At 39.7% G+C, this 25,633-nt stretch overlaps 1 protein-coding gene and 1 long non-coding RNA gene across 11 annotated transcripts; both read left to right on the plus strand.

Moving 5' to 3' along the window:
- The first annotated feature begins 55 nt into the window (after positions 1-55).
- On the plus strand, positions 56-1,694 carry LOC111264906 (uncharacterized). 3 transcript variants are annotated; one of them, XR_002683149.1, is made up of 2 exons: positions 56-567; positions 941-1,694. It is a non-coding gene; the product is annotated as an uncharacterized LOC111264906 (long non-coding RNA). The 3 variants fall into 3 exon arrangements; XR_002683147.1 differs by having other exon boundaries at positions 973-1,694; XR_002683148.1 differs by having other exon boundaries at positions 978-1,694.
- A 1,573-nt stretch (positions 1,695-3,267) lies between these two features.
- LOC111264905 (uncharacterized) lies at positions 3,268-23,182 on the plus strand. Of its 8 annotated transcripts, none has more exons than XM_086970242.1 (13): positions 3,268-3,718; positions 5,039-5,156; positions 5,490-5,668; positions 8,774-8,868; positions 9,676-9,746; positions 10,261-10,375; positions 11,944-12,030; positions 12,226-12,864; positions 13,441-13,497; positions 14,742-14,882; positions 15,196-15,427; positions 16,541-16,627; positions 17,084-23,182. In XM_086970242.1, exons 1-13 carry the CDS (start codon positions 3,639-3,641, stop codon positions 20,286-20,288), a joined length of 5,106 nt encoding a protein of 1,701 aa, XP_086826368.1. In that variant the 5' UTR covers positions 3,268-3,638; the 3' UTR covers positions 20,289-23,182. The 8 variants fall into 8 exon arrangements, with proteins under 8 accessions (XP_086826368.1, XP_086826370.1, XP_086826369.1 ...); XM_086970244.1 differs by having other exon boundaries at positions 12,226-12,855; XM_086970243.1 differs by having other exon boundaries at positions 3,269-3,718; positions 14,745-14,882.
- Positions 23,183-25,633: the final 2,451 nt, after the last annotated feature.

Here is a 25,633-nt window from a genome sequence, read left to right on the forward strand (position 1 = left end):
GGTAAAACGTTGACTTGAGCAATGAATACATGCGGGAGTGGAAACACTCACGCGGGGTTGGCGGCCGGATCGCAGGTTGGTTTAGCGGGCGCGGACACTTCTTTGGTCTGCATTTCGGATGGTAACGTTATAGCCATATCTGTCACAACCGTGCCACAGTCGATATCGAGCACCAACATAGCCAATAGGAATAACAACGGCACAAGAGTAGGCAGGATCGTCACAATTGCAACGCCAATGAAAATGCGATGCAGCGCTGAAAGAGACGAAGGTGCAGTTTGCTTTTAAGGAAATCATCATCGAGGAATAGTGTAATAGCGCTGTACTGCCTGGAGGAACAGGGATCAATCAAAGGGAGTGCGCTTGTCATTTTGGTAACGAAAAGAAAGCGGAGAAAAGGAGGAACAACCAGCAACAGGAGCATCTAGTGATGGTCACGGATCATGATATTAGCAGGGATGCTTGGATTATTGTAGGAATCAATGATGCAGGAAAGGATTGACTGGACAAATGGAAGTGCATTACACCATACGGATGGCTGGATGGGGGCCCAAACAGATGCAATCGGTAGGTAAACCTAGAGCAAAGTAAGTAACGCTACAATGCATAGTTTTGTACCAACTTTGGCAGATGTAATAATATAATAGTACCCTATGTTTAGAGTTGGGTACAAATAACTTTGTATTCTACATACGAATATGATAACGTCCCCGGTAACCAAGTTAAAGAAGTAGGGCTTAGCATCCGCTATAGTCGCATACATGTACGTATGTTTTATTACTAACGTTTATTACTATCAGACAGTTAGGAGACTAGCGATGCACGCATATTTATGCTCAGGATACCAAATGTTTTGTTATTACTGTTCTGTCGTCCGTACACGTACTGCGTATGTAAATCGGTTAGCTTTTTCGTAAATTTTTTCAACGCCATGTTACAGTTTTCAGAGAAATTTAATCTGTTTAATGTTAGAGCAGCAACGTGGAAACGGCAGCGCCTGTATGGATTACAGCTAATAGCGATTGGCTATGAATTTACACTCATGCACAACAGACGAACGTATCTGGTGGCCGTACGAAAGTCAGCATCAAACATGTTCCCATCCACTGTTTACTACGTGTCTGTCGATTTTCGCGCATCCAATCATCTGGATCATTCATCAACGATGTCGCCGTCACTACACCTAGGCTTCTCCATGACTGCCGGCCCAGTCGGCCAGAGCAGTATACAATACGACGTGTGTGTTATTGCTAGACGACGACCATAGCAGCAACAGTTGAATTATTTTGGCGAGAGCTAGTGACTGAAAGGTATGACATGGATCGCACAGGTGTCCTCCACCAGGAGATGCAAGCCTGATAGGCGTATGTATAACGGCTGCCGTGTGACCAGCTGTGATCCGATCTGTCGGCTCCTAAAACATTTTACAACCACATAACTAAAACGGAGCGGACTGTAACAGCAGCGAATACAGATCAAAGTCAGTCAGGCAGTCAGTCATCCTGTAGCAACCAAAAGGGGCAACGATACCTGGCGATAATATGGCAACTAAGGTAGAGCAGTTAACGATTTTTGGCTAGGCAAGATCATCGGCTGAGCCTTGATTAAAATGGGGCTTTTATTGGCTCTGGTGATGGTTGGATTTACGTGTTGGCGTACAGTGCTAGGTTAATAAATAAACTGTTAATAAATAATCACCGTTCTATTCACTGTTAATAAATAAATACACCGTCGTTCATATATTATGTTCGCTTGTTTGCGTTCGCTTACTGGCATGATGCAAACAGACGAATAAACCTTATGTTAAGTAATACGTTTAGGACAGATGGTAATTACTGGACAAATTTAAGAGATGGAATATGTGCGTTCTTCAGCATAGGATGACATGTTAAGGAAAAAACATAGACTAATTCTGTAAGAAATGCATGCTGTGTGGCAATGATTAATAGTGCCAGCGACGTGCTAACCCAATAGAAAGTAATTAGTTGTTTGGGTAGTTGATTGCAAGTTCTAGTTTACTATCATACAAATAACACGAAATAAAGGAAACTTTAGGTTTAATAGGTTAAACTGGGTTTAATAGATTATTGCTATTGTTGACGTGAATTCAACAAATAGGCTTTGAAAATAGGGATAAATTACGCTTAGAATTTGACGTGTCCTACTCCTTTTTGATATCTAAATACGATGTACTCTTATAAGAAGTCTCCAAAGAAAGCATCCAACTTTGCCTTCAGAGAGACATTGACTTCGTGGAACCAAGGATCAGTCAGGCCAGTGGAGCCATAACGAGAAATCTGTAGGAATCGAATATGGAAAATGTACTATTATACTCATCGATAGGTTGATCGAATTGTGTGGAAGTTACCTTACCTAATATGTTTTAAACCAGACCTTGATACTAAACCATCGCAGACGTGCGTAGGTAAGCTAACAGGATACAGAGAAACGATGAAAAGTCAATTGTATTCATAATAGACATTTCTATTTCAAGTTTCAATCATTTTATCCCATTTACTTTCATCGATACTTCAAATATATATATATATATACATCATACTTCAAATATATATATATATATATATATATATATATATATATTTAAGTCTGCACAATGGATGCTTCTTAACTTATGCAACTCATGGATTAGCGAGTCTAATAATTGTATAGCGAAAATCCAGCTACTCGTTTAATGCAAACTGGCAAACGCCGCAATGAAATTTCTAGCAGAACAAAAACTTATCGAAGAAAAAAACGAGCCTGGGAAATATGTACAGTTTCCCAGTAGACACACAGGGATTATTATCAGCGTGGCAAACCGGGAAACTTTCAGGACGTCTTTTGGATGCACAGGATGAAATAACAAACTTTAGTCTAATCCTTTAATTTTGTTTTTCAGCCTTCCATTAAACAGTCGAAAGAATCCCAGTACGCAAAGCTATTTCTTTAAAAAACCGTACTGACATTGGTCATACGTACCACGTAAGAGATATAAAAAAATAAGCAAATATAAGTCAAAGTTTTTCACTTGCAACCGTAAATTTCGCGTGTAAATGCGTAATCGAACGCACGGTAATTAGGTTATTGAACAGCGAGGCTAACTTGATCTATGCTGCTTACGACAATGTCATATGCGCAAACAGAGTTATCTGCTTCTTTGTTTAAAATATACATTTATTGGAAAATTTGTTTGAGGAAGTGCTTCAGCGTACTGAGCTGCCAACATGGCAGCGATTCATACCTTAATATGGGTTTATTGCCTTAGAAAGTTGATCTCAACTGGGGGTTTTAAAAGCTGGAGCCTTACTTGTTGTTAATCCAGAGGCGTATAGTTAAGTACTCGTCGAGCATTCCTGCTCAGCTTAGGATAAGAGTTTCTAATCATCGCAAGAAAAGCCAACATTTCTATTCTGCTCGTTGAGTCGCTAACAGTTAAAGCTAGTTAAAACCTAAAAGTGTGGCGCCCCTTTGTAGTGCGAGAATCCATGACCGCGAAACGCCGCGTATTTTGCCATGGCTGTGTATGTATAGCGAAGAGTGCGATTTATAGATGCCATCGTTAGCTGCTATTGAGTATTTGCCCAATATCGGGGTCAGCAAAGATTTGAGACATTTGGATTGAAGTTGAAGATTTCTAGATGAAGCCTAGAAGACCTAACGGACCGCATCGAATCTGCCTTTGTTATAGGCGGAGCCGCGTCGAAGAGTCCATGATCAGGTACGTAGATGTCCGTTATGTCAGTAGACTGTAATTGCTATGAAACCAAAGGTTTACGCATTTTACATAAACTAGATCGCCGAGCTACTACAATATATACACATAGTGAATTATAAAAACTGCTACCTTAGGCTATCTATCTTTGGATTTATATTATCTTGGCATAAAATAACAAAATCATAAGGGTTTAGGATTATACTTAAACAGCAAGGAAAGAAAAGCGTTGTTGAGCAAAGTCACACCTATTTGACACTTATTCTCTAACTACTTGCATACGACAAATAAAATGTTATACATATATATATATATATAAAATAGGTCTCGGACTTTTGCTTATTCTACATTGGAGTTGCTACCAAATGTTGAACTGAATCATGTGCACGCTCGTCTCCTATTTTAAGTAAACACAGCTCATCTTTCTTTGACTCGATGGTTCATTGCGCCTATTCCAGTCGCGAAAATGAGCTCTACTCGGTTGAATAAACTACTTTTACGCTGTTGATCCCCCAGAACGACTAATTTAATAGAGTAACGGATTACTGCCATCCCATGCCCTTACCTCAAATATCTTACGGAGTGCTTGCTATATCATAGAAAGACGTCAGTTTCCAGTACACAAGAAATGATAATTGTTTTTTTTTTTATTTCACTGCTATTACCATGACAAATAATTAAATCTGCGCTGCGTAGAATAACTGTGATCTTACATGCTTTGATCGAAAGATTAATCAAACGGAACACAGATGCCCCCATTGGCGTCCGGAATACTGCCGTCTGGTCGCAAAAGATACAGAATCGCTTTTATCTCCAACTGAATAAAAAGATTTTTTTTGATGATGTCCTGTTATAGTGCATTAAAAAAAATGATTAATCATTGAGACGAATGTTAAAAGTGGTTATACTAATGCACTGAGCAAAGAATACTTTGCCAGAACCTTCAGGACCACTTTTAAAAATGGATGTAAAAGATTTGACTGCAGAACTTGACCAGTTCTGAAAGATTACACCATTATTTTGTATCAGCTAAATATAGTATGATTTCTTTTAGATATAATAAAACAATCCAAAATAGAGTGTTATACTGAACTAAGCTTGCTTATTGTGAAGAAAATGCTTATGAAAACTTACGTTGAGATAAAAACAGCGCCAATTTGGCTGCTAAAAGTAATATTTCTAAGAACAAGTTAATAATAATGCGCCAACATAAAAAGTCATTGTATTGATATGAAAAGCTCTAAACAGTCATTAGCAAAAGGAAAAACAAAGACTAATGTGATAAAAAACTTACCACTTTTTTTTCGACGGCCTATTTTCTTATAGTTCCATCCGGGATAATCTAATACGTTGTGACTGCGAGGTTGTTTCGGATATTGCACAATGCACCACGGTTCTCGTTTTATTGACTCCTGGTATTTTCGAATTTATTGACGATAACAAGGTAAGAGTGCATTGAAAGGCCTGTAATAAGAGTTAGGCATTCGTAATGCTTATTCAGTATTGAACCCCTGGTCTATATTTGTACTTCATGTTTGATTAAAATATTGTGTATTTTTAATATTATGTTTTTTTTCTTTTATATTTCATTTTAACTATGACACACACATCAGCTAACCCATTCAACAGCGTATACAGCTTGTATAGTCGATAGCGCTTTTCCAGCTGTCTTCCATATTTTGTTATTTTAAAATTAATTCCTTTTTGAATTAATTAACTTCTCGCGTATCCTATGTTATCTTAACCACTAACGTATAAATGAATGATTTTTTATTAGGACCCAGTGCGGACGCAGTTATCGTACGCTCTTCGGCTCCTCTCACATGTTTCAGAGTCCCATTGCAACGAGACGCAGCACGCGCAGCTCATTGCCATTAAGTGCGACCTTTTCCATTGGCCAAAGCTTGATCTCCTGCCTGAAGATATCAGGGCGCTATATACGTGCAACGCCGTAGAGTTAGTATACTAGGTTACTTATTAATATCTATACTCTTTTGTTGCATAGAAAGGGCATAAACGGTAGCAATTTATAGAGAGTGACACACTTACGATTACTGCTAACATTTATAAAATATTGCAAAGATCCTTAGTCTAAAGTTTCTGCCTAACTGCATTTAGCCCATGGGTTTAGGTAGACAGTATGTTATGATTAAGAAGTGCTAAGCGGCGTCGTCAGTATTATAAAGTGTGTTTCGGGAACACACGCAGTATTTCGAAGATACAAGGTTAGATCGTGGGGACGCTAGATAACCGGCAACGGCACAAATGCAAATATATCTCTACTTAGAGTCGGGAGTACCAAAGCGATAACATTGCAGACATTGTGATTAAACGTAACGATATGAAAAAGAGTAGATTACGAAGATAAATAGACAAAGCTGATTTTTTCGAGTACGAGTTAAGCTCTACATTGTTCGCTCGTTTCATAGGAGAGACAATAATAGTAATGGCTATTTAGTACTTGTGTAGACGTTACTCTCGGATACTTAGAGACTGATAATTCCCCATTTTTCTAATCTTTGAAACAATGCAAAGTTAGCAATTTTCTAAATGCTATAAGTAAATTTAACAGCTATGGCACTTGTATATCAATTGTGCGTGTGGCGTTAATCCTATGAGTGAATATTTGCTGAATCCTGCACTCTTCCGCTGCGCTCTTTCAATGAGGATGACATATTACCGAATAGTCTAAGGGCTTGAGCATTCTAAGGGAAGCCACCCACAATGGCGTCTAGTGGTTAGCATTTTTGATAACATAATGAAGATTGTACCTCTTAAAGAGGGAATTTAACAACCTATATAAAACGTCTGCCCAAATCTAAGAAAGAGATTATTACAACGTTTAACACCCGATCCCAAAAATGAAGTCACAATTTACACCAGCCACACATCCAGACGATGCTTTACTATCATCGATTTAAAACTTACACATTTTTGAAGACTAGTGACTGTGTAATAAACATGTACAGGTCTACGTGTTTCTTCCGATTCACGTACAAAGTCCAGTTTCGTTTCGTTCCAATTAATTGGGTCGATCGTTGTCTAAAAAGCCCCCTTCGAGCTAAGTACATGACTTGAAGGGAAATACATGCTATTGTTCGTTTTGTTCGCGTTTGTTGAGGACCAAAATATTACGACTGTATTGGCTTCTATAGCCTCATAATTCCGTTTTAAATCAAATCCCTTTTTTCAAAGACGAGAAAATCAGTGGTATAAATCCGTCATTTTCAATGACCAGGTTATAAATAGTTATTATCATGACTAGAGTAATATAAATAATAATTCTATTGATATAATAGAATGACTACCTATACAATTGTAGTCCTCCACCAAACCAAAAGACAATTGATCACAAAAAGGTTAGCGAAGTAAAAGTTGATTGAGCGTCTACTTCTGATAGCAGCATCCTAGTCTAAATTAAGCAGATTTAAATAATCTGCTATATCGAGATCCTATTCAATATAAAATACACATATAACATAAAAAAAACGACAGATAGGCTAGCCATTTGGTATCAAAATTGACTTCGCAGTTGCAGTTACTCGGATAACAACACAGAAGGTTTGTAAGTATATATAATCATCGACAGCAAGAGTTTCCACACATAAACGAAGCTCTGTATGCCAATATTCAAGGGTCTTTCTATTAGAAGCCTTCTTCACTTCTGAGTTAAGCTGTTATTTAGAGGATGAACTTACGTAGATGAATTTTTGGGTTGTTATTAATATAGATCAGTTGAACGTAATAGGAGATTTGGAAAATACCAATTAAATGGACAGTCACTCGGAAACAAAATGCAAAACAGAGTATTCAGAAAGCGTTTGATGCGCGCTAGACTTTCGTACACTACGGGAATTGTGAATAATATAGCCATTTCAAACTTTGCGGTGGAATATCTCATCCTTAACAAGAACCTGTTCAGGAATAAAAACGGTCGACTGCGTTTCGGGTCGTATCCTCGTTGATTAGCATAGTCCCCCTATAGTTACAGCGGTATGTAAACAACTGTTTGGATTGACCCAATTGGGATCGATAAATAAAGAAACTGCATAAGAATGCCGCTGCGATGTAACCATAAGATGACCGAGTATCTTGCCTGAGAGGGGGGCAAGGTGACCTTCCTTTGCCTGGGTTAAGAGCTCAAATGTAGATAAATGCATTCCTGTACTAAGAGTGGCCCAGAAGTTACTACGGATGATTGGCACTGGGATCTATGTATGCAACGCTACCGCTTTTACTAGTCCTGAAATAGGCTTTTCGCCTCGGAATATGAACACTTGCTTCCTAGGTAAGCGTCTGAAGAACGACGATTGCCTAACTGCTTTACTGCATTGTAGATATACGGCAATGATAACAATAGCATTGTGATGCCCAGGTCCATATACGGGACCTTATTGATTTTCTCTTGAAATTCATTACTTCAGATATAATTTCTCTCTGTTGTTGATGGTCTTCATTATGAGCTACAGGTATTCTGCAAATTTTCCCTAAAGTATAACATAGTACTTTCGGTCAGGTTTTGTCGGTTCGTCACTGATGCTGAATTTACTATTAAAACGAGTCATCTTGGTGTGTGGCCGACACAGGCAAGACAAGAAATACGATAAATTATAATATGTCAGATTACGCTTGACGGTAAGATTTATTTTCTCAAATCTGTCGAAACCTTGTCGAGGGCTAGATAATCTGTCCTTTCCTATACTACTGTTACCTGTTGTTGAGTTACCGAAGACAAAGTATTACGACGTAGGCGCTGCAATTGCCGAATATTATTGATGATATTGCAAAGGTTTTGCCCGTCCGTCACCTTCTAATATGTATAGGTGTATTGCTGATTCTTACTTTAATTAGTTATTTATTTAAAATGTTTGCCCCATTTTTTTTAGCATTAATAATTGCCATTTTAAGAGCCATGACTAATGAGCATGAGTGTATCGCCCTAGAGTCTGTGTGGCAGGTTAGCTGAGGCGTAAAAATGTTTATATATATATCCCAAATGATCTTCAGAGTAGTGTAAATATTGTTACAGAATAGCAAATCATGGCATAATAATTGTTCCAGGTGGAGTCTGGAGAGTCGAGATACGTTCCTAAAGCATCTCTTAACTCAAATTGATCCAGAACTTGTGCAATCTCGCAGTCTACCTATGACATCAAAGGAAAGTTTTTTTTCCCTTTTGCTGACATTCCAAAGGCTTTATATAAATTCTCAACTCGAAGAGGTTTGATTTGATTAAGGCATTGCCTGTGATGATGTGTTTATGACTGTAAGTTATTAGAGTAGATTTAAAATTTTCTAAAGAAGACAATTAGGTCATCTTGGTAAGCCTATCTTATTTTTTCAGTGATTGGGTAACTCCAGAAAGTAACATAAGGCTGTAAAGTAACGGCTCCAACGCAGCGTAATAGCTTTTAAGTTTTCTTTTAATGATTTTTTGGATACAGTCTGCTCAGGAAGTACATATAATCGAACTCTTTTTAACGCTTTTTTGCTCTAATAACACTAACAGGATCCACAAAGGTAGGAACGTAAAAAATGACGCCGTAGGAATGTTTCCATCGTCTAGGCTTAGTCGCACGGCGGTGCCCTGGTTGTGAAGGTCATTGACGCTATCAAAATCAGATATAAATACAAATAATGCCATTCATAGTGCCGTTATATTCGACAACATAATACTGGTCCTAAATAGTTCAGTTGATTTCACCGGTTTTAATTGTACGGATTTAAACAGTTCTGTTTGATACGCGACGCGGGGCTAATACCGTAAAAACTATCTTAAGGCGATCGTTAACCTACGAAGAGGGAACGACTAAATAGTGAAAGCATTCGATGTTGCGATTGTTGTGCCCTTCTGATTTACGAGTTTCCGTGCAGAATCAGTATGTAAATCGTGCGGATTATACCTGTTTAACGATATCTAAAGGAATAGCTAACTAATCCTTACCAACCAACCATCTCTATACAGGCGAAGGGAAGCGAAGTTCAAAATATCACGTCAGCAACCATCGTTAATTCAAATGTGTCACATAAACAGGTATGTGTTTAATCACTCATATTCATTGCTTCTATTTTATATATATACACAAAACAGAAAAGTTCGAGATTGAGTACGATGTATTGTTTTGCTAGTAACTTGCATTCATCACCGTCTATACCCCCCCCCCCTCCCCCAATTGTAAAGACGCGGCGCATGAACTTGTATTGCGCAGTCTTTAACTGTTCGATTCGATTGAAGAGTACGCGCCTAAAACGTCTGCTTCCCAATCAAAGTAGTTTTATAGTGCAGAAAACAGAGCAGAACGCTTTGGCCGCTCCACACGTCGGCAAAGTCGTCTGACATTAATTGCGATGGAGTACAAAACTGTGAGCATAACTTACATCTTTTCATATTTATGTTCTATAGTATTAGTAACGTGACAAATGGGAAAGACAGACATCATAAAACGTTCAGTAAAATAGGGAATGCTAAAGCTATTTCTTACGGATCGGGCTATCGCTATATAACATTTTTACATCTATTAACTAAAAAGTTGTCATTAACGTCGTAGGCTAAAATCAACGATGATGAGTATAAGTCAGATCATGAAAAATCCTTGGTTTGCCATGACTCAGCATTTTACATGAACGCACACGTCTCATGGGAAACACTTCCAAGTCAACCACGTAAGTTGATCATAAAGTCTCTCTCGACTATCATTGTCGCTTTTATAGGTTCGGGCGGTGGGGTTTCTGCTCAAGGTGTCATAAACCAATGGTTCAGACTTTGCCCAGGAACAGATTACATGCATATTATATATAACTGATATGAGCATAGAAATTAAACATTCTTGACTATACATATGTATATATATATATATATATATATATATATATATATATATATAAGTGACAATTCTACATGAATCCATTCTTAATACAGAATTATAGCAATGTATTGAGATAAAACATATTTATTTTAAGTTACTGTTTGTCGTTTTTTCTACGGTGGGCAAATTATTTCCGTACCCCATACGTATAATTCCATCTATCCTAAACTCAATTAATAGTAAATTAACTTTTCGTTTTTTGTTGGTCACCTCAAACGTTTTAATTACACACGTGCTTGGATTTGAGAAATCACAATATAGAGTCCATAGAGGTCCACTGTCCACACTTTGTTTTGATCAAAAGCCCCCGTGATAACATTACTTGGTTCTTTTATTCAAGATTCTGCGGCTTAGTTATCTTCTATGATCAATAAAGAGCTATTGTTTCACTGAAGGCCATCTCGCTCAGTGTTTTCAGTAATCTTCAACGGCTTTCACCATCGACTTTACCCTCAAAAGATATGCATTTAAGTAATGAACGGCTATGGTTAGCTATAAACAATATCGTCGCTTCTAAAGTGCTTATTCTCAGATGAAACTCAATCATTTGATGATCTGACAATCTGATGTAAATCTTGCCTGCCGTAGCTTAAGAAGTTATTCGTATATTTCAATATCAATGCGCCTAATTACGTGATCTTCAGTCTAATATAGTTAGCTTGATAGGTAAGAACGACAATTGATTCATCAGCTCCTAACTGCTGGTCCGTTCACCATAACTTGGAAGTATCGAATTATAGAAATGAATTCCTTCGTGAGTCGCTCTTGAAGCTATGCTAAATTGTGTATTGCGTGGTTTCTTCATTTAATCCTATCACATGTAATCAGACCTGTCTCGTAATATAGGTCGTTGGTGCAAACTACGTTAACCTAGAACTGCCTGTATATGCCATCAACTATCGTTCGCGCAACTTATACCAGTTCCGACAAGAACGAATGCAAAGTAATCGAAAATAATTTCGATTTGCTCAATTACAGTTAAGTTAAGTTAATTTTATAGTGTTTACTGTCTGGTAGTTAGTAGAAGCCGTGAGAAAGTATTGGCGGTCTTGTGAAATGAATTGATCTTCTCTGTAAGGCGTTCCAGATCGTGTAACTTGGGTATAACATGCGACGCTGTCAATTCCTGCGCTGTTCTGTGTTTGGCTATATAGTATTGTGCCGAGCATTGTCAGGACATTGGTTGGGGCCTAGAGTCGAATTCTTCATACGAGGTTTCGCCTAAAAAAATGTCTTTTTGGGTTTGACTCGCGTGTGATTACGTCGCTTTATAAGTAAAATTGAGCACTTGATCCAAGCAATATGTAATAAATAATTCTTCCTTGATGTTATCAGTTATACTGAAGACATTGCGCATCGTTTCAGTCATGAGGGACAGACGGCCACCGACATCAAACTCTCACATCAAGCAAGCTGTACACATAGACTATAATATCAATATCCTAAATAAAGGTGAATGTTTTGGCTTAATTTGTTTTTCAGTTCCCAACACTGGGTAATGGCTTTCAAGTTTTCCTGCTCTTTAATTCGCATAATTTTCTCAATTCCGATCTGTACATAATTTAAACGATTAAATATTAGCAACACCACCTTTTCATGGATCCCGTTGCAGCCTGATGATAGCATTAAATTGCATTTTCCTTACAGAAATGGCCAATATACCAGGCAAAACCGAGCGTGAACCTCAAGAATCTGTACCTGTGGATATGAGCAATAATAGACTGATTCCAACAGCATTGGATTCAGTGGAGCCCATTAGTCAACAGGAAGCTGATCTCAAGGATGCCTCTATTTTAGATGAAACAACGACAGTAGAAATTTTGAAAACAGAGAAAACTGCCTCAATTGGTGCGTGGAAATCAGGAAAACCCCCTGTTTTTGCTAGAATGCCAACGCCCGAAGCGTGTTCGAAGTCACCCAAGGAGGCAGCCACCGATAAAGTAGAGTCACACATTGGGACAGAAGTTAAGAAGCCAACAAAATTTCTGCAGAAGCCACGAAAGCTTCCGAGCATAGACGGACTGGCTACCGTCATGTATGATCCAGCCTCAACCACAGGTATAGAGGAGTGCGGTCGCTACAAAAAACCGAAAGCCCCACCTGGGCATACAGCTACCCATAAGTCGGTACCATTCATCTCTAGTCAAAGCGTTCAGGCTTCAGAAGAAACAATAAGTATATCAGATGTGAAGATCTGCAAGAAGTTAGGCAGACAAAATCCGGAAGGAATTCCCACAATTGCTGAGACATATCCAAACCGAAAAGGATCGTTCGAACGTGAGAAGGGTTTGTTCACAGATCTTGTAATGCTTATCATTACTATTTAACATATAGTTCTTTAATCATTGAAACAAACGCAACTGCAAATGCGTTTACTGATATCTTATTATGTTGTATCACTTTATTTGAGACGGAATCTACTGCAAAAAAAATATACACTCTGAGCCGTTTGCTATTATGAAAGATTGCAGATTGAGCAAAAATGAAAACAGTGCTTTAAAATCGGGAGCGATATTATGGCTGATTGTAGATTCAACGCATAGCACAACTTACCGTAACAACGATAATGGCAGTTTGAAAAATAGGGCAATGATTTTTAAAAATATGTGTGTTTTTATTCAATCCCACTTGTCGTGTAGCATGGTTATTGTGGAACTTGAGTCAACAATTCCGGGATTTTTCAGCCAGAAGACCAACTTTCTTAGCCATAACTCGACAAAGATATAGATTCATATTGGAATTGTTTACATTACAAGCTTGGTTAAGGAAAAATACCTGTTTAAAGCCAAATACTACATAATAAACCAGCTTAGTACAAAAAATAATAATAATAAGTAGTTTTATTGCTTTTACGAATTTCAGGACCGCGAGCCAGCCGACGAGCTAGCACAGGATCATCAATCAACGAGGATTTTAACAGTAAGCCGCCATATGAGTAGCCTGAAATGCTGGCAAAAATTAATGATATGATTGTTCATGTCATTAATTTTCCTCTATTTTTTCTTTTTTTTTTTATACGAAACGTTTGCTATCATTATGGTGTCGATTGTTGTCTCAGTCGATTGAACTGGAACTTCCTAAAGCGTTCTGAAAAACTGTACTTCTGCTGTTAGCTCTTGAGCAAGGCTGACATGTGTGCTAGTAGAATAATACCGAAATATAGCGGCTATCTAGAATCAGTCAATTTTAGCAAAGGTTAACAGTCTACTCTTTATTTCGCACTGGTACTAATTCAGTTCTTATATTCAACTCGCTCACAAGATTGTCCTAACTTTATAAATAGCGCACTCATCGGCACAATTAGCGTAGTGTGTATAGATTTCTACGAGTACAAAAATGCAGGTACCAATCTTTTACTAGGCTCACGACACCCCGCAGCTCACGAGCACACTCTAGCACAGAATTAATTATAATGATTATATTTAAAATGTGTACGTAGAGACGTTGCATCTCCTGTACTAAAGAAATCATTGGTAATCTCTGTGTTTATGAAACTTTTTTACGATGTGGAAATTTAAAACATTCTTACTTGCCATTGAGCTAAGTAATTTCCAAATTTACTAATAATATGAAAAAATATCTTCTAAGGTGAACTAAAGGGACAGTTTATATAATATAGGCCAGTTTAAAAGGGCCTAACTCCATTTCAATAGTTTTATTATGCTATTATAGAAATTACAAGACTCGATTTGTAAAACGAGACATTACAACAAATTTAGGCCCATTAACGGAAGCTCAGCAAATCACCCTAGTCATTTATTCATTTTACCTTTTCAAATCTAGGCAAAATGTACTTGGACCCTTATGGTGGCATGGGAACTCTTCATATATAACGCGGCTAGCTTCGCTATCACTGGCTGAAAAGAAACAATTACGTGGCCTTATACTCTAGCAGTGTCATTTCCGCGTTAATTTATCGACAAGCAAATTTTTTACTTTAGAACTTTGAATAATAGTTAAGCTACGACTTTGAACTTAATCCGCCCACAAGGAAGTGCACGTTATAATTAACGCCAGTTCCATTATAGAGCAAACAATGCCATTGCAGTGGGCCAATGTTTGTGATTAAATGACGCCTTGAGAATAAGTAAAATTATTTTTAGTCGTTTTGTCAAGCATGCGTTAGAATTACATATTAAGTATAGATTTTTCGCCTCTGTCAGCAGTTTTGCCGAGTCGCCCTCTGGGTGCTGGGACTAGCCAAGAAAGAGGGGCGGACGATGTGAGTTTTGCTCAAGTCCAGAAACTTTGTACCGCACTGTCGGTTGAACAAGCCAAGAGAACTTCACTAGATAAAACAATAGGTGTGTACTTATTATCCTTTTCTGTTTGCTAAGGAAAAATGAGCAGAGATTTGACCTAGAATGTAACACTGCTAGTGATCAGCACACCTGCCAAAGAATAACTTATTTCAATGAGATACTTCTACGAATGTGAAAATAGGGGCCCACATGAAAAGTGACTGATTCCTCTACTTACTTTACGAGCATATGGTTATTGTATTCTAATTAGAGGCAGAACGTCGAAAAAAAAATGTTTTGTTATCAAAGCGTAGAACCCACTTCTAGTCATCCATTTCAACTCAACTCAAACTTGCCTATATTCTGCTAATTGCAGATCGAAAGCAGCATAACCGGAAGTTCCTAAGTCTAGGCTGCTTGTACAGGAAGAAGTTTACGCTGCACCAAGAATTGAGGTTTGGACGGTTCGCAGGTGAACACCCATACGGAACCCTGGGGCAATATCGAAAATTTGTTACGAATGACGAATTTTCTGATGATAGCTACTATTCCGCTCAGACGTACACTTTGCTACAAAAAAGCATAAGAGCATCAAGCAAAAATGACACGTAAGTACTATACTCGTAGGCAACTTAACAACTAACGAAATGAATAAATTTCTGCGCCTGGTTTCGCTGTTACCAGGCGCAAGTTTATCAAAAACAAGTTTATGGGCCTCTGCGAACCTCATCTATAAAAATCTGAGCGTTCACGAGCGTTCATAAAATCAGTGTAGATTTAAGATTTTTTTTGCCAGTTGGATCATTTAAGTATTTTCTATGTGATCTGCATGGCATAGTTTACACCTGCTAACGTAGCTGGCTTCCTTTGATATCTGCTCAGCACACATTGGGATCATGCGCTTAGTTATCTTGCAAGATAAGAGGTGACTTGTCCTCAAGAGATTTCTCTCTTCAAATTCGAACACACCTTCATAGTGCTCGTACCATTGCTATAATTGAGCAAAATATCAAATGTGATTACCTGGCATAAACTAATGTATGCGAATTATATACTTTACAATAGCATGCGCTACTATACCTAAGGACGAAGTGGCCCGTTCCGGTTTATTAATGGGAACGGTATGTTCGACTCAAATTTTGTGCCGTACGAAGCACGTAAATACGTACCTGTCCTTAAAATGTTCTAGAAGCACATTGTCATGCATAATACCGCTACTCTTTATTATCAAGACCATTGAGCATCAGAGCTTCTGAACGAAGCGTAGACATCATAAACTTGAACGATATATGTCTAGCCGTAGACAACACTATAACACAACATATAGACTGCTAACTTAGCAGTCTCACTGTTGAAGAGCTATGCGCGACACCGATGTCCAACATCGATGCAGTATATAGAGAATCCTGCCGGCGATCTGCAGACCCCTGCGCTCTTCCAACTTTGCCCCCGGTAAAAACAATTACACTCAAAGACTAAAGCTGAACAAAAGTGAAAGCGAATCTTACTCGCTAGTTTTCATCCCGCTACAATATGATTCTTGGATCGAAATTGTCTAAACATATGGTATAAGCATTGACAGTTTCCAGATAGGTGTATTAAAACTAGATTGATAATGTATGTTATTATTCAATTAAGTTGATTTCACAATTGAAATGGAAATACCCATTGTCTACTGCACTTAGTGACAATGGCTTGCTTTCATTATGTTGCTGATCCAGTGAGAAGTACGCATCCGAACAACAATGCGGAGATAATCAAGAGCCCGTGCTTATCAAGGATACTTACTTGCCTGCAGTCCCGCTAAGGTAAAGCACATCCCTATATGCGATCTGTTCTCGTCTAATAGATTTCGCCAGGCAAAAAGATGTGAGCTGACCGGCTTTATTATGGCGAAGTGGTGGCGGTGCACGACCGGAAGCCAATCGCTGTTCCGAAATATGACGGGAGAAAATGTAATTTATTTTGACGGAGATACACCCTAGAGATCCTAGACTTATAAAGACTTAGCTCTAGATATCCTAGAGCTAAGTCTTTATACTCGTATAACATTGTGATAGATAGGTTGCTTTCTACGCCAAGCTGTACTGGCTGGATTCCAAATTAATATAGACAGAGAGCCCTGGATACGATTCATTGCTTTTTCTCAAAATTCGAATTGGCCTTGATTTTTCCACGTAGATAAAATGCACTGAAGATAGTTATTCGTATTTTCGTATAGCTACTAAAAAAAAATTCATTTTACATTCGATGCGTTCTTTCAGCTCTTTCAACGATGAAGACACATCGGTAGATACCTATCGTAAACCCGTACCTATCGTTGACGGCATAGGTTTAAGTAACGCAAGCCCGGCTGCTAATGCTTATGGAGAACAACAAGCACGAACCTGGTCTTACTCTGTTGGAGTAGAAAATCCTTTGATGAGAGAGATTTCTCAAAGCGAGTCTCCGGAACGTTGCGCCGCTAGGGGTGTTGATGAGTTCAAAGAAAATGTGGGCTTTGCCCATAAAGAGCGCCAACGATTCTTTCAGCCGCACGACGGAAACAACGAATTAAATAACGAAGACCGGATTGACTATCAGCAGCCACTTGGGTCCTTCCTGCACAAAATAGTGCCAAGAGATAACCTGTCAAAAGGTACCTACGAACATAGCACTAAATTTTTATCAACATTTGACATTTGTAAGAAGCCAGAACTGTCTATATACGACAATATTAAGTACAAACAAGGATCAGGGCAAGACCAGCTAGCAGAGACTTTATATCGTGGTGATGAAGAAACAAGTTTATCTGTGGTCGCCACGGTACGCGATGCCGGTACCAGCCATAGCAGTGTCCACGAAACGATACTTGAGACAGTTGAACCGCTGCAAATACAAAGAATGTATCCATCGCAGGTGGCACCGTTTAGATGGGTTTACAACCCGCTTGAGGAACCTTCGGAAGTGAAAGTATTCGAAGCCGATGTTCGACAGGCATTCAAAGCTTCCGTAAGTGAACGCGACATAGGTTCTACGGCGCCGTCAACGACACAATCTAATGTTAATCAAGATCAACGACTAGTAAATCAGTCGATTGCTTCAGAGGTGAAAGGGGCGCTCAAAATCGATCGAGTTTGTCACCGCATGTTGCACAGTCTGTCCCAAAACAAGCACGATCATCCCTTACCTTCCAGCCTTGAACGATGCCCTGTAAACCTAAATCGGCAGTCGCTTCAGAGAAAAGACGTTTCCGTCTCTCAACTCATTCAGCATGATTCGGTCCCGGTTCAGACGTCTACATCTTCCACCGAAAACACCCACAAAGGGCCACTAACTCTAGCTCCTCGTACACGTGATGCAATAAAAACTCATGTGAGCGAAGGAATTCACCGACGCAGTACGGAGCATCCTCTACTTGATGCAACCACAACGGTTATAAATAAAAACCAATTAGATAAAACATCTCAAGTTACTACATTGGCCGGCGGGCCTGTAGACTCGCAAGAGAATACGCACCAAAAGCCTTCGATGCTCCTGAAATCGCCACTGAACGTCGATGTAGGCGCTAGGGAGTTTCACGTCGGACAGATTGGACTAATTGACACGCATAGTTTACCAGCCAGTGATACATACAAAAATTCAGTAGGGTCCGTTCTTAGCGAACCATCTACGAATGGCAACTCATCTAAGAACACCCGTGGGGCTCACGTGGAAATCATGTGCAAAGCCAGCCCGGTACACAATTATATACCCTTGACAAAAAAACCTAATAAAGAACCTTCAACTTTTATGCTTGAGGCTCCTTCAAATGAGTGTGAAGGACTGGACATCAGTATATCCAGTGCTGACCAAATACAACCAGCAATTTCTGCGTCTTCCATCTATAAGTCTTTGGAGGATGTTTACGAAAGGCCGCCCACGCCAATTCCAGACACGCTACTAATTCATACATCGTCGTCCGACTCAGAAAACATGGATAGACGGAACCCGCCAAAGCGTCAGGCTAACGTCCGTATGTCCTTGCAGCAGTGTCAACTGGGGTCAAGTGAACAAAGCATATATCAAAAGCTAGCGACGCCTACGTTCGAAGAGACTAATGCTAATGCGGTGCAGCTCGTAGATTCACAGAACTCGGACGATGATAGAAGAACCGTACTAAAGAAACAGTCTGATGATGAAGCAGAGTTCTCACCAGTACAGCGGTTCAGACAGTTAAGCGAGAACGAACGTTCGTCAAATCACGTTGAACGTCGCAGTCGCTCAGTGATAGAGCGTGCAGTCTCTAACTTCGTTTCGCCGCCTTTACGCCGTGTAAACTCCTCGGGTCTACTTCTCAGTGATGAGCTAGAGATGTTTGTATGCCAGCATCGTTGCCAGCCTTCCTGTTATGGCCTTATATGCCCTAAACGGTTGGCCCTGAAGCCTTGGGTCAAGCATGATGCAAACGTGTTGAAAGATTTTACAAATTTAGAGATCCTTAATCGGCGCCGACTATCTTATCTACTGGCAATCGAAGCTCAAAGCTTCATTCGGAACCATGGGCACTTTAGTGCTGCTACCGATATGGTCTGGGGTAACAGCTATAAATCGCCTAACAGAGGCTGTGAGTTTTTACCGAAAGCATCTGAGGAAAGGAATGCTAATCCTGGCGACGACGACTCATCGGGTACTGATGAAGACCAGATTAACTACGAACTTTCCAAAATTGAGAAAAGGCGTCTAAGCAGTCAGCTTGAATACGCCTTAAAACCTGTGATGGTTTTGCCACCCCCTAAGTTCAAAGAGGCCGCGGGTCCGGCGACTAAGAGCTTTACCTATGAAACACCCAAACCACCTATTGACAAAGAGGGACGTGACAATACAGTTGAGAGACTACCTAGTAATGGTAGGGCAAACGACGAATCACGAGTGTCCTTGTCTGAGATAAAAAGAAGCATATCCTCAACAGCGCATTCGTTAGAAAACGTTAAAATAGAGCAGATCCACAACAAGTCAAGTACAACTGCAGTCACCCAATCCAGCCTATCGTCTGCGGTCTATGGCGTTCCCTCAGGACAAGCCCCCATGACAGAGAAATCCAAGGTCACTGAGTGCGCTGTTCAACAACCGCTTGGCGTAGCTCACGGTACAAGTTATGACACGATCAAGGCCCAATTCGAAGGTCAGATCGTGTGTGAAGCCTTGTTGCACAAATCAATACGGGGCACCGGCAGCAGCAAGCGGCCAAGTCTACCTTCAGAGATTTCCGAACTAACCGCTCGCTTCGCGCTGGAATCGTGGATATCGATTTGGAACTGCGTTCCCCCGCAAGAGGTGCCCCAACTGTCAGACGAACAAATTATCTCGCTGCATGATCATATACGCCTTATTCTTGCCAATCAGACCACACTGAAGGATGTGAGAGCGGCTCTTTACGAACTAATCAGGCGCGTTTTTCAAAAAAAGCCAGCTTTTGGTGTACCCGCAGCAAACAATTGGTCACCATGACAATCACAATAGTAGTTTGTAGCACAAAATGGCTAGAGATAAAAAAAAAAATATCTGAAACTGGTGAACGCTTTTCTGAGGCAATGCGGCTGCAGCAAAATGAAAAACGTGATACGAAAAACGAAATTAAGCTTCTAAGCGTATCTTCATTTACATAACTCGTTACATGATGAATATATGGTGAAGATACTTATTGATATGAAACATGAAATGTATAGAAAAATACAAATTTGACAATATTAATCATAGAAACTTAGACAAGCATAGTAAATTGCAATGAAGCTATTTATATAAATAGCTTTGATAACTCAGATTGCCAATGTAATAATAAAAGCTTCTTTGTCTCGATGGGATGGTAATTTTCAGAGCCAGCTCTTTAGTGGTAAAATAGCAAATCGATGTTTTTAAGCCTACTTACGGCTAGCGCTAAGCTAAACTTTCTAAGCAAACATATTTCGTTCGAACAAGTAATTCTAAATGGCTCTACTGAGTGAACAGAATTAGACTCAGGCAAAACTTGGACGTGATAGGACGGACAGCTCATGTTGTCGATGACGGCAGAGATTTGATAATACTACTATAATGTTGTACAGGCTTCTTTCGAAATGTGGGAGTAAGATCATCGTGCCATTTTTCTACCGTAAGCGATAACAGCTGCACCAATTCTATTTGTAGTAGTTGATGAGAATTTATTAAACGTATAGATGCAACCAAATAATAGCACTAAATACTCAATAATCGAAATGCAGTGACGCGACAATTTATTATAGTTTAAACTTGTTCTTTTTTTATTTATTGCAGCGTATCTAGCTCAGCGTCATTAGAGCCCATTGAGCCCAGTATCGTTCATTCACAGCACTGCCGCACGTTAAACTTCCAACGTTTTGTTATATCGCTTTTTCTGCCGATGCTCTGTATTTGCGACAGAGTATCTTCATGCAGTTCAGTCACTTCTGTTCTATCGCGCTAAGAAAAAGAACGGGCGGCACGTAGTTAAAGGGCGGGAACAGCTGTGTGTAGGAATCAATGTGTGACAGTGCACAGTGTTTATTGTTACTGCCGCTGGAGCTTTTGTGGATGCTGATTAGAACGTGAATGTTTTCATATAGTCTGAAAATCAAAAAAAAAAAACGATATGACCGAAGCTTTTGAATCTGTACTCGATCGTTAGTCGTTCAATTGGGAAGCGTCGTATGAGATCTTGATGCTCTTGCAATTCTTGCGAATGATGTCGATGGAAGCCTAGTAGACGAAATCCGTTAGCTAGACAATCTATTGCGCTACAAATGCCCTTCCGGGAAGATCAGTGTCGGCCGATATTTGCACCTTGATAATGTATATTAGATGCAGCAAACCAGAAGCTAGCACTAACAGTATGAATACAAGGTGTACGAAGCCGGATATTTTCTAAACTGAGGTCCAATACCAAAACCGTGAAACAGCAGAGCAGCGTGAATCAACGGAAACCGTTTGCAATTTGCTTTAAAAATTTGATTAAATTTTTAAATTTAAACAGCTGTCTATAGAAAACATGATCCCTTTCTACAACATAGAACGTTTTCTATAAACGCATATGCTCTATGCTTTGTTATTTAAAGCTTAGTGTGAGACGAGTCTGATTATTTATTATCTACGCAGAATGCGGTACGCGTTACCAAATACATAGCTGTCTCTTTATCGACGTTCGTCTAACGTGTAAATGTCCACTCTCAAAAAATAAAATCATCAACTAAACAATTCGAAGTCGTTCAGCTTGTTGATAAACACGGCCTGCTACTGATTACCATAGTGATATCTGAGAGGCAATAATAAAAAGGACGACATCGTTGCCCAGCTTTGCTCGATAGACTGCAAGCTCCGAAGAAGGCCGAACGACGCCAGGGCACAAGTGGTGCTGACCTGTAATGTTGTATTTATACATAATATTGGCTAACTGCCTTTGACCATTCTGGTTATCAGCTTTATCCTTTCACGTTTTTCGCACCGAGTAAACTCAATAGTCTTTACGTGCTCTCTCAGCCATACGAAAGCTTGTTGCTTAAAGATGGACAACAAGAAAAGAGACTTGTTCCAACATCTACTAGTAGCCATAGTTGACTTGCGTCATGATGTTAATGAGCGTTTCTGTCGTGAGACGTGCTCCTATACGCTTCGCTACTGAACAAAAGAACCGTCACAGCAAACCTAGTCTCGTATCTATATGGGGCCATGTTTGTCGAAGGATAGATTCCCTCTAAGCGAAGCGGCCGATTAAAAGAACGACAAGCCGTGAATATTACCTTAGAAATCATTTTTGCAAAACCAAAAAAGTAGATTATATGTATTTGTATGCAAAAGTCGCTAAACGATCACTGGTTTCTAGGTAATGTTTAACCGTGAGAATTTCAGAGTGACTAAGGAGAAAAGGCGTTAGACGAACGACATGATAATCTCATCAGTGCATATATGTGTGGTTATTTTACAAAATGTTTTGTTCTTTAGTTAGCTTTAATTATATCTACGTTATTATTAAGTGCTTAATTAATTAAAATTATTAAGTGCTAACAAAAACAATATAAGTCTTTTGTGAAGCTTTGTATGAAATATCACATGTGATCTTATTATTGTCAATTTATATTTAACTTGTTCTGGGTCATTACTTGGGTATTTGTGACCTACTTACTTATTATAATAAACGAAATAGGTTAAATTAAATAAAATTGCAAGTGAAACAAATAAAAAAACCTAACCAGAATGCTATTCGACATGTAAGTACATAGTTCACATCTTTCATAATCCATATTAAAAAATCTTCGAATTACGAAGGTGTCCTCGTATGATTTGTTAAAGAGTAAACTTCTGTTGCATTTTAAATTAAATTAAAAATTCAAAATAAACTAAAAATTAAACTAGAACGGTCGTTGCGACTATTTATTGTACTATATCTTTCTGTGACTACATCAATCTACATAATTCTAAACCTGTTAGAGGTGAAGCGTATTAAACGCGTGTTGCTCATTTACGTCGTATCGCAGCGGCTTAAGAGTGCAGGGTTTTTAGAGTTTAAATATAGGCTACTATAAGTGGTTGATCCTAGATGATAATGGATAGGACATCGTTTCCGGGGGGCGGGGGGGGGGAGCAGGCTTTAAGCGTTTAAGGTAGACAGGATACGAAGACCCGGTGTCGTGTGAACTACTTCCGGGACTGACTGGAAGGACACTAAGGTTCTGCAAAGTGTTTGTTATTACACTGTGGTCGAAACATATAGCTACAGAAATCAAATTGAATTCTGAAACATATCAATTGCAAGAAAACTCCAATATAAAGAACAGTTTAAAATCTTCACTTAAAAAAGAGTGAATTTAATTGGCTTTGTAGATTAATTCACGTTGACGCACGTATTACCCTCGTATCCGCCTGCTGATCCTATTCGAACTGCAATTAACGCAGAATTATCTTTTCCCTTTCTGCTTAAACATACCTTGGTACGTACGTTACAGAGACAATTTACTACGTCTTACATTCATGTACGACTTCTTTCTATAATCACATTGGTCTTCACCGCGTTTCTGCCAGCGTAGACCTCATACGAACGAGCCAGGTCTGGTAAACATGATTTCTCTATACAATATGTTTGTCAATGAGAGCGAGTCTAACCAGCAGGCGGTCTAATGCCGCCAGAACATGAGCGGAATCAATCCCCATAGCAACAGGTAAACAGACGCCCTGTCCTGCTACTGCCTCGTGTGCCCTCTCCAGCCTTCGGTTGGAGGAGCCCGCAAAGTTGCGTTCGGCACCTGACCACGGTTTCATTGAGGAGACAAACTGCGGTGCGTTCTCGTTCGCATATTCGTTACGTTAAACGTTGGCGAGAGTGCGCCCACTCGTTCAGTTTACAGATTCTAATAAATGCTCCATAATAATATCCATAATAAATGCTTCCAATAAACGATCGACGGCTGCTTTGCCATTGGTTTCCCACTGACCGAACGTTCTCTCTGTTACTATCAGCCTCTGTTACTATTAGGTCGTCATTGGTAATCGAGAAATGTCCTTTAAACAGCTAAAACAGCCGCGCGAGCCGCTGCCTACTAGCGCTCGTATTGAGTTTTTGGCCTGTTTCCTTCTCGTGAACGTGGAATAGCGAGAGCGAAAAAACGAACCAGTAAAAATTTCATCTGACAGAAGGCGCTGAGCACTATGTAACAAGGCAAAGAGTCGAAAACGCAGGACCGTAGGAAGAGAAGCGAAACCGTGATTTTTAATATTGGGTAACATGCACATACATAAAGATACTGCTACTGCACGACGACGACAAGCTTTATGCTGTTCTGTATTGACAAAAATTGTGGGCTTGTTTTGTATACGTCTGTGACCTGTATAAACGGCTGGTTGTGGATAGCGACAAATGTTTTCTTCACTCTCGAAAAGTGGAGAGATCGAAGAAGGCTAGCGGGCACGGACCTTACTTGAGGGTAATAGGCATCTAACAAGCATAAATTTCAGGTAAACCAAGACAAAACGCCTGCAACGGTACCTGCCTATTTGTCTGTTCAAGTCGACACGTAAGCTTCCGCTGTTTGCTGCACTACAAAGTAAGGAGCGACGCAGAACGAAAACTGCTCGGTTATGTGGTTGCGTGCGTTTGCCAAGAAATGACAGCATCAAATGTCTGCCCGTGAAATTCTCGAGGTAAGACCCTGCGTCGTGAATAAGGTTGGCGACGCAAAATTTGAGTGTCAAGACGAGCTGCTTGGAAAGAAACAACTTCACAAATGGAAGCAAAGTGCCGGTCTTATTCAGCCAACGAATAACGGAGCGCGGAGGCCGTATTCCGGGTTTGTGCCTAAAATTGATCTCATGGACGATTATCAAAATACGGAAGCGGTGCGAACGTATGGATATTTTGGCAGTGTCGACGATCTGAACGGTGAGCGGTCATTAAGTCCGGAGCGATTTGTCCACGATGAGTAGCGTGAATCGCGAAAAGAATGCAAGAAACACTTAGCTGTTTTCAGATATTTCCATAATGTGAGTCTTGATCGTTCACCGGATACGTTTCCTGTGGATAGGGCAGTCGCATCGCTCACTCACAATGACCGGAAGCTTTCAAGCGGTTCGAGCGAAATTCAAGGCGATAGCCGAACAGCGCAGTTAGAGATATTCATTACGACGATGCGATTTCGTCGCCAGACGGGCAGGGCTTAGACCGAGAAGGTTTAGGTAGTCTAGAGAAGTTTCTTAATGAAAACACTTTCGACTTTGTATCTGAGCCATGTCCACGTAATATAACTGTCCGCTGTAAGATTATCGATAGAGGTTCCTACCCAACCTAGTACCTGCATCTGGAGCGACCTGGCCAG

This window comes from Varroa jacobsoni, unplaced genomic scaffold (genome assembly GCF_002532875.2).
Source record: "Varroa jacobsoni isolate VJ856 unplaced genomic scaffold, vjacob_1.0 scaffold_913, whole genome shotgun sequence".
Taxonomy (NCBI): Eukaryota; Metazoa; Arthropoda; class Arachnida; order Mesostigmata; family Varroidae; genus Varroa; species Varroa jacobsoni.

What these genes read in the sequence shown, in the direction of transcription:
- LOC111264905 (XM_086970242.1), top strand. Translation starts at nt 3,639, where the DNA reads ATGAAGCCTAGAAGACCTAACGGACCGCATCGAATCTGCCTTTGTTAT. An exon ending in GTCGAAGAGTCCATGATCAG is followed by an intron (nt 3,719 to 5,038) that starts GTACGTAGATGT and finishes ATTTTCTTATAG; the next exon opens with TTCCATCCGGGATAATCTAA. An exon ending in TATCAATATCCTAAATAAAG is followed by an intron (nt 12,031 to 12,225) that starts GTGAATGTTTTG and finishes TTTTCCTTACAG; the next exon opens with AAATGGCCAATATACCAGGC.